This window comes from Anneissia japonica, unplaced genomic scaffold (genome assembly GCF_011630105.1).
Source record: "Anneissia japonica isolate Jap-2015-1 unplaced genomic scaffold, ASM1163010v1 scaffold287806_len661372_cov189, whole genome shotgun sequence".
Lineage (NCBI taxonomy): Eukaryota > Metazoa > Echinodermata > Crinoidea > Comatulida > Comatulidae > Anneissia > Anneissia japonica.
In genome coordinates, this window is record NW_022743067.1 from 357,034 (window position 1) to 369,551 (window position 12,518).

At 33.5% G+C, this 12,518-nt stretch overlaps 2 protein-coding genes across 2 annotated transcripts; one reads left to right on the forward strand and one right to left on the reverse strand.

Moving 5' to 3' along the window:
• The first annotated feature begins 539 nt into the window (after positions 1-539).
• Positions 540-7,016, forward strand: LOC117119352 (protein FAM185A-like). Its single transcript, XM_033264143.1, has 7 exons — positions 540-1,465; positions 2,526-2,635; positions 2,960-3,052; positions 3,253-3,433; positions 4,730-4,825; positions 5,845-5,979; positions 6,885-7,016. The coding sequence occupies exons 1-7, from the start codon at positions 832-834 to the stop codon at positions 7,007-7,009; spliced, it is 1,374 nt and encodes a 457-aa protein (XP_033120034.1). The 5' UTR covers positions 540-831; the 3' UTR covers positions 7,010-7,016.
• A 3,187-nt stretch (positions 7,017-10,203) lies between these two features.
• On the reverse strand, positions 10,204-11,359 carry LOC117119357. Its single transcript, XM_033264147.1, has one exon. It carries the CDS (start codon positions 11,356-11,358, stop codon positions 10,465-10,467), a length of 894 nt encoding a protein of 297 aa, XP_033120038.1. The 5' UTR covers position 11,359; the 3' UTR covers positions 10,204-10,464.
• Positions 11,360-12,518: the final 1,159 nt, after the last annotated feature.

Consider the following 12,518-nt stretch of genomic DNA (forward strand, 5'->3'; position numbering starts at 1 on the left):
GTGTCTAGTATTGCCAGAAGTAGTTCATTGAGTACACGAAAGTTTTCGGGCATCGCCCTTCATCATCAGGTTATATCAAGTGATTATTAATGTATTGGAATTAGGCCTATTTGAAATAAAATATAGCTTACTTTACTTCCAAGCTTTCGTTACTTTTGTAGTTATTTTGTATTGAAATTTATGTTTGAACAAGTTAAATAAAAATTAAAAGTTAGAAGTATAAGATTTGAATATTCAGAAACTACAAAAAGCATTAAAAAGGACAATAATGTGAGAATACCAGTAAGTGGTAAGAAAAGCCGTTATGTGGACAACTGTGACAGACTTAGCATTTAAAGTAGAGGTAGGAGACCGAATTCACGGGGTAGGGGCGAAGTCCCTGTGAAACCGACACTAAGTTAATTTATCAGTTTATATGATTGACTTATTGATTATTATTGCTACTGTAATTGATTGATTGTTTATTGATTCACTGATTGATTTAATTTAGAATTTGAAAATGTGGCTCAGATAATACAATAATAAGAATAATAATTACAAGATTATTAATATTAATAACATTATAAGAACGATAATAATAATAACGATACCCATTCCGTAAATTTGGGCTCTCAGTGAAACAATTGCGTTCAGTGCGCGTCATACCAAATTTGTAAGTCGGCCAAGGATGTCAAACGTTAAACTTATCTAGGCACTGTTTATTGGATTAACCAATCATCTTTTTGTATTTGTTTACACGTAGACAAGTAGTACACGTGTGGGGAGGAACGAGGCTAGCAAAAACATTTATATTGTTTTATTTGATGTTTTTCTTGTTGTTTTTTTTGTAAAATGCATCGTCTCTACCGCATAATCAAGCATTCGAAACCATCTGTAATGATTGCAGATCACAGATGTGGATATGGTTCTACACAAACTAGGCCTAGGCCTAGTTGGGATTTGTCTAGGCCTCGGCTGTGCCGACAACGTGTCGCCGCCTCATACGTTATGCCGCAGGAAAAACTGCACCAGTCGCCTGTGAACTTCAGCCATATGTTACGGCCCGGGCTTAGCAATATCAGTAGCCGCACTGTTGGTGAGCGCTCATATACTACTACTAGCACTGAAACAGCAGATAATGATCAAACTGCTAAAATTAGGTCCTGGGCCTTTGAGCTTAATAACTCTTTTGGTAAAATCATCAGCAACACAAGTTTTCCGATGCGAGTGGTCCCCCTGAATCCCATCGAATTCCCGTCATCGGACCGAATCTTTGTTCATTTGTTATTACGGTCGCCAATTTCTGGCGATAAACTGTCGAATTTTATTAAACATACATTTAAAGAGTCATGCTCTGCTGATGTTAGCCTGAATGATGATCATGTTCTTGCGATTGAAGGTGGTTTTCTAAATGAGGAACAAGTTCAGAACTTTGATAATAATTCTCTTATTTTAGGCTGGTATGTCGAGATTCCAATGAGTTTTGGTAAGTTGACATGTAATAAGTAAAATCACTTATTGTCCTTCATCTATATAATACCCAAGTCTGTCTAGTCCTTGGCCATATATGATACTGTAAAAGGTTTTTAATTGTGCGGAGGATATCTAAAAAAATCAGCTTAAATTTGTGTGAAAAATCGCTTGCGAAATAGGTGGGTGGAATTATGCTGCATAATTGCATTGGTTATAATATTAAGATTTGTTCAAAGCCTAATTTTCGGCAAAGTCTGCCCGGAAATCGGCCCTTATTTTCCAAAATGCGCAGATGTATTTCTAAGCCAAAGTTTTGCATGGAAAATATTATTGCCCGCACAGGCCTTACTATATAGCAACAAAAATATATACAATTTTTTTAAGACTAAAGATTAAATTTACCTCCACTTCATTTTAAGTTTAAAATTTAAGCCCTTGCCCTACCAATACCTCCTCTATAATAAAAGTATTATGTTATACAATACTTAGTATTAGTATAATATTTTAATTGATACATCAAAAACTAGCGCAAATTTACGTGGACAATCTCTAGGAATAGGTGCGCAGAATCGTAACTACTGCAAAACATTGTTGTAAACCATGATGTTAGGTCAGATCCTAATTTTCAACAAAATGTGTACAGAAATCAGCCCTTATTTTCCAAAACAACAGATTTTTAGGCCTAATGTAGTTAGTAAGTCATTGGCTAAATTTCAGAGGATTAGAGTTAGTCTGTCCGACCAATTTTGTCCCGACTGAAGGTTGCACTATGGACCAACCAGCAGAAAAAGTTGCTGCATGCGAAATACTGTTGATAATTTTGATCTTGGAATATAATAATTAGTGGGTTGGAACATTTTTAACCCTGGACCACATTCTTTCTTAAACTGTACAGTAAATCCATCTGTAAGTGAATACATTTTTAGTTTAATTATACAATTAAAAAAAATGTCATATCACATAACTATGTAGGTTAAAAAAAAAACAAGGTTGTCTTATCATCTTTTCTTCTTTGTAAATACCACATGTGCTTTCTAATGTTAATTACCACATTATACATTCAATGATTTCAGATTTACATCTTAAAACCACTGGATTAGGACATGTTTGTGTTGAAAAATTTGAGAACCAAAATTGTGATTTAGAAACAGAACGAGGTGACTGTGTTATGAAATCCTTGAAGGTAAGCAATAAAGCCGGGCGCTCACCGAGGTGTATGGCCAATGAATCCAACTAGGCTCTCTGTGAGTGTTGAACGACACAACGCCGTCTGCTTATTTACAATGGCAGTCTGAAAGAAACTTCATTAAGAATGATCCATTGCGCTTGTGGCGTTCCATTCTCCATAGAATCATGTGGACCAACGACCGTTGGTTGCAGTGACTGTCCAGCTTTAAATACGGTGATCTGAGGAACCTAAAAGGGTTGGATATGATGATGATAAGGTGCAAATATTTGTATTAATAGTAGCAATCTAAAAAGTTTATGTTTATATTATTTTTTACAGACAGGTCAGGTGACTGCATCTACACAAGGGGGAAGTATTGTCAGTGTGAAATCTCTTCTAGGAAATGTTTCGTTGACTACTAGAGGTGAAGGTGTAAGTTCAATTTCTACAAATTACAATGATTATTATGAATATAAAGATTTTGATAATGATGTTGACATTTTAAAAATGTTAATTCTGATGAACTTTCGGTACACCATGTATGACCAACCAGTGGTTTTACCTCAAAAACCATATTTTTACACATGATTTTTTTGTAGTTATATTGTTATATTAATTTTTTTGTTTGCCAGGAAATCAAAACTGGTAAAATCCAAGGTCATGTGGTGAAACTAACATCGGAGGATGGGACGATAACATGCAGTGATATTTATGCAAACGCAACAACAATGCAAAGCGAAAGTGGAGACATAATAACGGGAAACCTCCATGGAGAATGCAACCTAAAAAGCAAGGAAGGAAACATTAAAATTGGTATGTGTGAGGGCAGAAATTCAGATCAATTTAAACAAAATCATAAAAGATGTCTACTTCTAGCACTAGTGCCGGTGGTGGCGCCAGTGGGGGCAGGGGGCTTAGCTCCCCCATCGGACAAGGCGAGCTTCCCCCCCATACCTGCTGAGCTTGTCGGGCAGTCATACCAAAAAAACAAAACAAAAAATAAACATTTAGAAATAGGCCTACACCTAGTAGTAGAGTGCCATTTCTGGCCCCAGAGGTCCCTATTTAAAAAAAATGTATACTCGAGCTGCCACTGAAAGGAGCCGGGGGGATACATTCGCCTCCAAAAGAAGCTTGCATGCCTCTCACTGAAAATTTGTTGGCAAAATAATTCCGCTCAATTTTTAATTTATTTATTGCAGTGTTAAAAAACTGCAATTGCAAAGTGGCACACAATTAAGCTATAATGCCCTGCATGGCAATACGCATATATAAAGTATAAACCAGGATCACCATATAGAAGAAAATAACAAATACCTATTCTGAAATACACAAGAATTACGAGTAATTACAAATAAATTAATATTACAATATTCAAATACTAAATGTGGATACAAAATTATACAACACAAAAGGATAAACCTACATTATAATTAGAAAAAAAATATTTACAAAATATAAATATTCTAAAATTCAAAGTAACAATTAAATTTTAACCTACAACTATGAGTAATTAATTATTAAAAAAGTAGCCATATTTTTACAGGTTAACCCCTTATTTAACAATCGGCACTCCCCATCCCATGTCAATACTCCAGGATTTTGCCACTGTCTAGCACCTTCTGTCTAATTACAGTTCATGGGCTGGAGAATAAAGGCTACCTGTTGTCTGACATACCTTTAGAAACCACAATACACAATACATATGTGCAGTTTTATGTATTTTATATAAAGGTCAAACCATGTACTTTGCTACTTGTTTTTTGGCGAAAGAACTTGTTTGCCCAAAATCAAACAATGCTCTTATCAGCTCTCTGCATAGGTTATTCTCTATAAAAATTGGATAAAATAAGTTAAATTATTAAACCAAGTACTGGGTAGTTTTTTTTTGTCCAATGTAAGTGTTCAATCCAAGTATTTTGTACATCAAGATCAAACAATATACAAGTAATTTATATTTATTACTAAAAGGAAGGTTTTAAATCAAGAATATGACAAGAGAAAAAATGAGTTTGAAATTACAACATAAAAATCAGCTTTAGATGTTCTCCCACATTTACATATTGATAACATAAACCTAATGGAATATATATTTATGTTTTAACTTAGGCAGTCTAGATGGATCGTTACATTCAGAGCTGACAAGAGGATCACTTGATGTTTATGCAATCAGGCACAAAGATATATACATCAACAATAGTGAGGGTAAGTTAGGTTCCGCTTGAAGTTCACAGAAAAAGTATTAGAGCATGCGAAAATTAGAACTTAATACATCCTACGTAGTTGTTGACACTCCACTTTTAGGCCACAAATGGGTATTGTTCCTTGGTTTTATTATTATGTTTTCTCTTAAAAATCTTGTAAAAACTAAATTGCTTAAATGAAATTTCTCACTTAATATGATTAAATAAATTAATAACATTAAATGAAATACAAATCAAAACAATTGTTGTGTTGAGTTACACTGTAGTGTTTTACTACCAATATCCTTATATTGATTGACAGCTATCTATGAAAAATAATGCATTAATATAATGCATTTTTAATGTATTATTTTCATCCACTTAAGGAATTTTTTTTATCATTCATATTTTTAATTGAATGCAATAACTAAATATACAAAGTTAACAAGTAAAAAAAGAAAAAAAAAAGAAAATTGACTAAAAATATATTTTTGTTTTCAAATATGATGTTGAAACTTTGGGCCTACTCTGATTGTGTAGTTCAGGATTTTTTATTTTTTTATTTTTTTGTATTTAAGAGATGTTTTAAATGTGTAGAAAAATGTATGAGATCTATTTTATACAAATGAATGATATTGTAAAACATGTAAAATCACTATGTACATAATTAGAAAAAGCTAAAAATTTACAAATAAAGTAAAAATATTAGTAAATTTTCTGAAAATATAAAAGAAATATATTATATTATACATGATGAAAGCATAGAATAAACTATGCTAAAGAATATGTATTAACAAATAGTGTGGGTATTAACAAAACCAAATGTACTCATTTAGATTGAACATAATATGTAATAAACAAAGTATTATGATTATGATGATTAAATGTGGTGAATCCACCACAAAAGAGAAAAAAAGTTAACAAATAAAATTTTGATCAGTGTTCAAGTTTGACACGCCCGAAAGATCCATTGCAATGAAGCTTCATTATTGTGTATAAACTTAATAAAATGATTGAAATAATTTACTTGTAATGTTACAGGAGACATTGTAGTCAAGGTACCGAATGAGCTGAAAACTTATGTGGAACTTGACGGTCGTGAGATCACCATACCGGATAAGCCACAGTTCGCTGATTGCACTCGGGAACAAATTGAAGGGAAGATGAAAGTAACAGGTAAGGCTGAAGGATTCGGTATTCTGTATTGTCGAGTGTGTATAACTATTTACAGTAGCATTTATAACATGCCTTCCAATCTCTGTGTTCTTGGTCTTATTTCACATTTAGTGTTTGGAATATTTTTGATATTACATGGAACAGAACCTGTGTAACTGTATATAATTTTCTTGAGTATTTTAGAGATCTATAATGTGCACTGTGTTTTTGACACTTTACCAGCATTCTTTTATCCCAACACATCATCCCCATAAAACACCTTTTCTTTTGGTTACCCATGAAAAGTGCATTGAATTTAAGATTTTAATTTTTGTTAAATTTCTTCATCACTCAACACTTAAAGAAAGATATGTCATATCTTAATCAATTAAGCACTGCTGCATATGCTCATATTAAGATCCATCTACCAAGCCGTTTAAAATTTATCTAATGGCGTACAATTATTAATGTCAATGCTGCCTCAAACTTATGGAATGTGCTATGTGATGGTGCATGTAAGTCCCCATCGATTTCTGTATTTAAAAGATGAGGCTTAAAATCTACCCATTTTGTTCTATGTAATTTTTTGTATCTTTTTTCTCAGCTGTATATAGGATAGGATGGTCAGTTTAGCTTGAGCTTTTTCTTTATCATGTTTTAGCAAGCCTTTATTTAGTGCCTCAAAGTGCTAGAAAGTATTTCGGTTGTGTCTTCTGTTATGCAAGTGGAAGTTACAGTAGTATACAAGCTATTTCACACCACTTTTATTATTATTGGTTTTATTATATAATATTAATGTTATTATAATTATCATGCATTGACATTGTCATTTTTTGTATGATAACATGGGAATTTTTGTAAAAGGATGTTTTAATATCTTTCATATGAGTGTTTATAATTATTGTTTCATTTTATTTCTACTGTAGGTGTCATAAGTCACTGTGCCAATAGCAACAAGATATATGCCAAGGCTGACAACGGAAAAATCAAGATAAAGACTCTCTCTTGGTTCGATTCATTGTCTTTCCACAATATCATGAAAGAAGTTTGATTTAAAAAAATGACAAATTTTTTAAAGAGTAAAAGTAAGGATGAAGCAAGTGTGAAATATTTTATAAATGGAGGGGGATGGTAACTAGGAATTGGGAAGAATTGGTGACTAGTACGTGAGTAGTAGTGACGCGGTACACCACGTAGATAGTTCTAAAGAGAGCTGTTGTTTTTGTTGAGAATGTTTCATATTCATATGAAGCATGACATTCCAAAATCAGCATCCATGACCAAACCTAAACAAGAAGATTGACTTTTTAATATATCTATATTCTTTATGTTAGAAGTTTAAAATTATGGGTCATTTACTGTAATCTGTTAACTATTGCGCAAGTTATGAGTAAATGTTTACAGCTTCTCTGTACTAAAGTATATTGCACATTTTTATTACTCATGTTAACAAATGCCTCATATCTTTCGCATTGTGTCTGTGTTTCATGAGAATTATCAACCATACCGTAATTCTCATTAGATATTGGATTTATTTTAAACATAAATGTTGAATTGTTGCAAATATTTGTTTAGCATGCTTATGGTCACAAAGTATTTGGACAATCTCATTCCAACTTTCTCCTCCCCAAAATGTCCCCATCGTGTCAGTTTGTTTCAGGTCCAGGCAACAGCAGAAGTACCCCAATTTTCTCTTCTTTAATTATACTGTATCCTGGGATCTTCAAAAATGGGCCTACAGTTTATAGTCCTTATCTGAGGAAACTGGTTATACCACCCAAACCATGAGGTCGTGTGTTTAATACAGCTTCCCTGAATTAATCGTTGAGCCAAGCCACTTGACTGGCTTAAAAGTAAGTACGTGTATATACCTACTTAACATTCTGATCAATTAAGTCTGTGACCATGATATTTTAACATTATTCTTATATGTTATCTGTTTATTTAAGTTTAAAACCTCCCTAATTATTGTTTAAAATTATTGTTGTTAATTGTTACTTAATTAAATTGTTACTTAATAGTACTTATTGCTGGTATTGCTATCAGAAATTGAATCTTATTACTTAATACAGAAGAACAAGAAATGTAATGTATTATATTTATTCATTCTCATAATAGAAAATTACTTAAGTATTTTAAATTTTTGGAGTAAAAAATAAAATATTTTCACCCTGCATCTTCTGCTGTTATGTGTGCTATACAGGCATATCAAATATAAATTAATTATTGTTTAGGTTTATTTTTAAGTTGAATTGTAATTTGAGATATTTCTGGGTTGTACTAAAAAATAAGGGAGTTACAATTGAACTTTGTATATTAATTTTAAATAAGTTATTAGCCTTCAAATAATAATAATAATAATAATAATATATCGCTCTTATATAGCGCTTCATGCACAATGCCTCTAAGAGCTTCACATTACTACCCCGGTCATTGGATCAAACACATATAGAACACATACTCAGCTCCCTGGGGAGAATTCCATAATATTGCAGCTAGTAATCAGCGCAGTTGTGTTCGGACCTACCAGGTACCCACTTGTACTCCTGGGTGGAGAGAGGCAACCGTTGTAGATAAAGTGCCTTGCCCAAATAAATACAGTGCACCATCCATTTAGAGACCCCTCTGATTCCGTGACCCCACTAACCCCACCAATTAATTGGTTTTTCAACAAACCAATTAACAATCTTCAAACTTCTAACACAAAGCTAACCCTCTAATTGAAGACCGAACCCTGAGACCATTCAAAATCTGTAAAGCCGGTTACTCACTGCATGCGACGACGACGCGACGGCAATGCGACAAAGAACGCACGCGAAGGCGCGGACCCAACGGATCGTCTTTTTAATGTGGATCTGTTCAGATTGCCACTGACAATCAGCAGACGGCGTTGTGTCGTCTATCGCTCGTCAGAAGCAAACGTGGATTCGGTGTCCGACGGTCGTCGGACCGTCTTACGATGCAGTGAGTGTCCGGCTTAAGTGAATGCTAAGTCAAGATGTACAATTTTATTCCATATTTGAATTGTCTAATTTTGTTAACAGACAGTGAACTTTTACTTTTGTTTTATTCTTTGTATAGATTCCTACATTTGATTGTGTTTAGGTTTAGTTGAAGTTTCGTAAGTTTTGCCGATTTCTTTTTGCAGACAGTACATCCTAAACGAGCATGTACTTTGTGTTCATTATATTTTTGCATAGACCCTTAAATTGGATCGAAAGTAATTCAAAGGTCTATGTAGTGAAAGGTTTTCAATCTAAAAAAAAAACCTTTTAATACTTTTTAGATATTTTTCAATTATAAATGTCACTGTATAAGAAAAACTATATTTTTATATATACACTTAAATAAACACTAAGTTTTTTTTTTCCGGCTTTATTTTAGCTTCTTTTCTTGTAAATTATACACAATATTTAAATTTTGTTACTGTATGTTTTACAGTATTTACTTAACAATAATAATCCAAAGTTTTTTTTTATTGAGTATTGTATTGATTAGATGCATGAAACTATTAAATTACAAAATATTACCGCGCGGCATGTATACACGTTTTTAAGGACTTAGTGTGATGCATAATCTAGACTGGATTCCATGTCTTAATTAGTGAAAATATTAAAAATAATCGATTCTGGTGGCGCCAGGGACGTTCCATTTTACTTCTTTGCACTAAATGGCGTTCCGTAGTACACTTTTTCCCATGATCCAAATTCAACAAAATGAAAAGTTTCTCGATGTAAAAAGACGCTGATGGCGCTCTTTCAAAATGTATAACTGGTTTCTAACAGGAAAAATATATAGGTACATTCTATATAATAATTTACAAATTTATATATGCATATATAAATTTTACAATTTATATGTATACATATATATTTTACAATTAATGTGTTTGTTCATCTACATTTTCCAATTTATATGTGTATCTGATGAAGTACTGAGGCCAAGTTTATTTCTTGAATAAAAATTTCCGTTCTGTCGATCTCTGCTTCAACCACATATTTATTTGCATTTGTGTATCTACCAAAGTTACATCGCCAGCGTACTTATGTTTAATGTGAATAATTTATGTATATATAGGCCTATATATTATCTATTTGTGTATATATGTATATATATATATATATATATATATATATATATATATATATATATATGTCTATTGAAATATAAAGCGAGCATCGTAGACAAGCATCAATGAATGGTTTGACATAACCTAGTTCAATATACACAACAGTTATTTACAAATTTACCACGAAGGGATAACTATATTTTATTGTATTCTACTTAGTTCAGTGCAATGTAAACAAGTTACGCTGATGCAATCCTCAGGAAAATAAAATATTTAAATACTGTCAACCCCTGTTTTGATATTTATGACGCAGTCTAGTTCTAACGATACCTAGGACATACAACACATCACTTATGTATATATAATTATATATGAAACAGTCCGTGGCTCATATTGTAATCTTAACGTTTACCGATTGTATTTTAAACCATGTCGGACTATGATCCTTGGTTTTGGGCTTGAACTAAAGCTCGTTGAACCTTTATTGGTGGCAGTGCCACACTAATATTAAGCTGCTTTACCTCTCGCGAGTTTGCCTTGGAATTACTATCATCTCCATGATTGCAATCAAGTATAGGAAATGTCTGTAGCTCGTCTATAATGTCCGACAGTTTCTGAGAATCGGGTTTTTGTTTCGACTTGAGTACCGAGTCCGGAGACAAATGTTGTACGACACTTTCCAACTCCGTATCATCAACTCTACTAGCAGTCATACTCGAGTCTTCATTTTCATTATTTATGTCACTGTCGTTTAATGGTAACAAGCTACTATTTTTCATTTCTAGTTCTTTGTTCCCATTAGGCGGTTCACTTCCAAGTGACATTGCTGCATTGTTTAAAGCAACTAAACTCGCTCGCCGAGCAGGTTTCAACAATCTCTTCGCCTTTTCTTCACGTACGTTGTACGAATCCATTACTTTTTTTGCTTTCTTCATCTCTGATCGAATTGAATATTGATATTTTCCTCTTTGTCCAAATTTCTGAAGCATTCTCTTTTCGTCTTCTTTCTCCAGCCGTCCTACGTATAGAGAATGTTGTCCGAATGTTCGACGGGAGGCTTCCATATCCAAAAGCTCTTGTTTTAACTGTCCCTTCATCCTGGAAACATGACGATCGCTGGCTCTTTGTGCCCTATCAATTGATCTCTCTGCCATAGACAAGTTGGTTGTCTGTCCATTATTTACAACACTAACACGATGAAGTATCATAGCTGTATGTTTTTTAAGTGTATTCATCCTGTTTAGCGCCAAGTCCTGATCAGGATCTCGCTTCTTACGAGACATACTCTGGTCGACCTCCTCCCACACATTAGTAGTTAGTACACTGTCCATTGTGTTTTTGTAGAATGGAACCCACGATAACAAAAAGGCTAATATCATGACAGTATTTACATATTTGAATTAGTATGGTATCATTCACAAAATTGTAACAACCTAAAAATGCAGATCAACATTAATAAAATTATTATCAGTTAGAATGATATTCGTTATCTGTGTACAAACATAGTACTTAATAGAGTCTGTTTCAATTCAATCGGCAGACAGTGGACGCCTTAAAGTTACATATTTATAACGTTTATAAATTTTAAGCTATAGTAACATAAAGCTAAATATTTTGATAGACATAGATTAATTTTTGAGTCCATTAGTACGGAGATAACCTTGTAGATTTGTGTTGGATCTATTGAAATTCTGTTCAGAGTTCGTAGTGAAAATTACGTGGGGAACTATTTTAGTCTCTGTGCGGAGAACACAACTAAAGATTTCGTATTAATTGCTCGCTTGTGCCATTTTAATAGCCTACGGCATCATCGTAGCTTTCCTGATTGCCCACCACAGATAATTGTTTTGATGATTATGGGCGATCCAATGAAAAGTGGTTTGACAACTCTGGCTTGGCTACTTTCTAATTGCTTCTTGTCACATCTGTGTTTTTAGTACTTTTAACAGGGCCGGCGGAACGTTTTTCAAAGTGGGGGGGGGGGCCTGTTACGCCACTGTTTATAAGATGAATGGGAATATGAATCATGCAGATCTGGAATCAAATCTAGGTGGTGAGGTCAACATTCCTCTCCCGGGAAAATTTTGATTTCTAGATGGCGGGAAATGGCCTTTCTCGACTTTTGAGCTAGGTGTCTAATGACTTTGTTCTTCAAAATTCAAGGTTTTCCCCCTCATGAAAACGGTAAGGTAAACTTTCTCATTATGGTAAATAGGCCTGTTATGTGTGTATGCATACATTTAAAAAAAAATCGAGTAGTTGCATACGATTTTTTCGATGAGATGAATCCCAAAAAAAAAAGGAGGGTCCGGGGGTTCTTCCCCAGGAAAATTTTGATTCCTAGAAGGCGGGAAATGAGCTTTCCCGACTTCTGAGGTGTTTTTTAAATTAAAGTCATTAAAAAATACTTCAGAAGTCGGGAAATCTCATTGTCCACCATTTAGAAATCAACATTTTCCCGGGAAGAACTCGAACCTCCCTTTCTCTGGGT

What these genes read in the sequence shown, in the direction of transcription:
- LOC117119352 (XM_033264143.1), top strand. Translation starts at nt 832, where the DNA reads ATGCATCGTCTCTACCGCATAATCAAGCATTCGAAACCATCTGTAATG. An exon ending in CGAGATTCCAATGAGTTTTG is followed by an intron (nt 1,466 to 2,525) that starts GTAAGTTGACAT and finishes CAATGATTTCAG; the next exon opens with ATTTACATCTTAAAACCACT. An exon ending in GTGTTATGAAATCCTTGAAG is followed by an intron (nt 2,636 to 2,959) that starts GTAAGCAATAAA and finishes TATTTTTTACAG; the next exon opens with ACAGGTCAGGTGACTGCATC.
- LOC117119357 (XM_033264147.1), bottom strand. Translation starts at nt 11,358, where the DNA reads ATGGACAGTGTACTAACTACTAATGTGTGGGAGGAGGTCGACCAGAGT.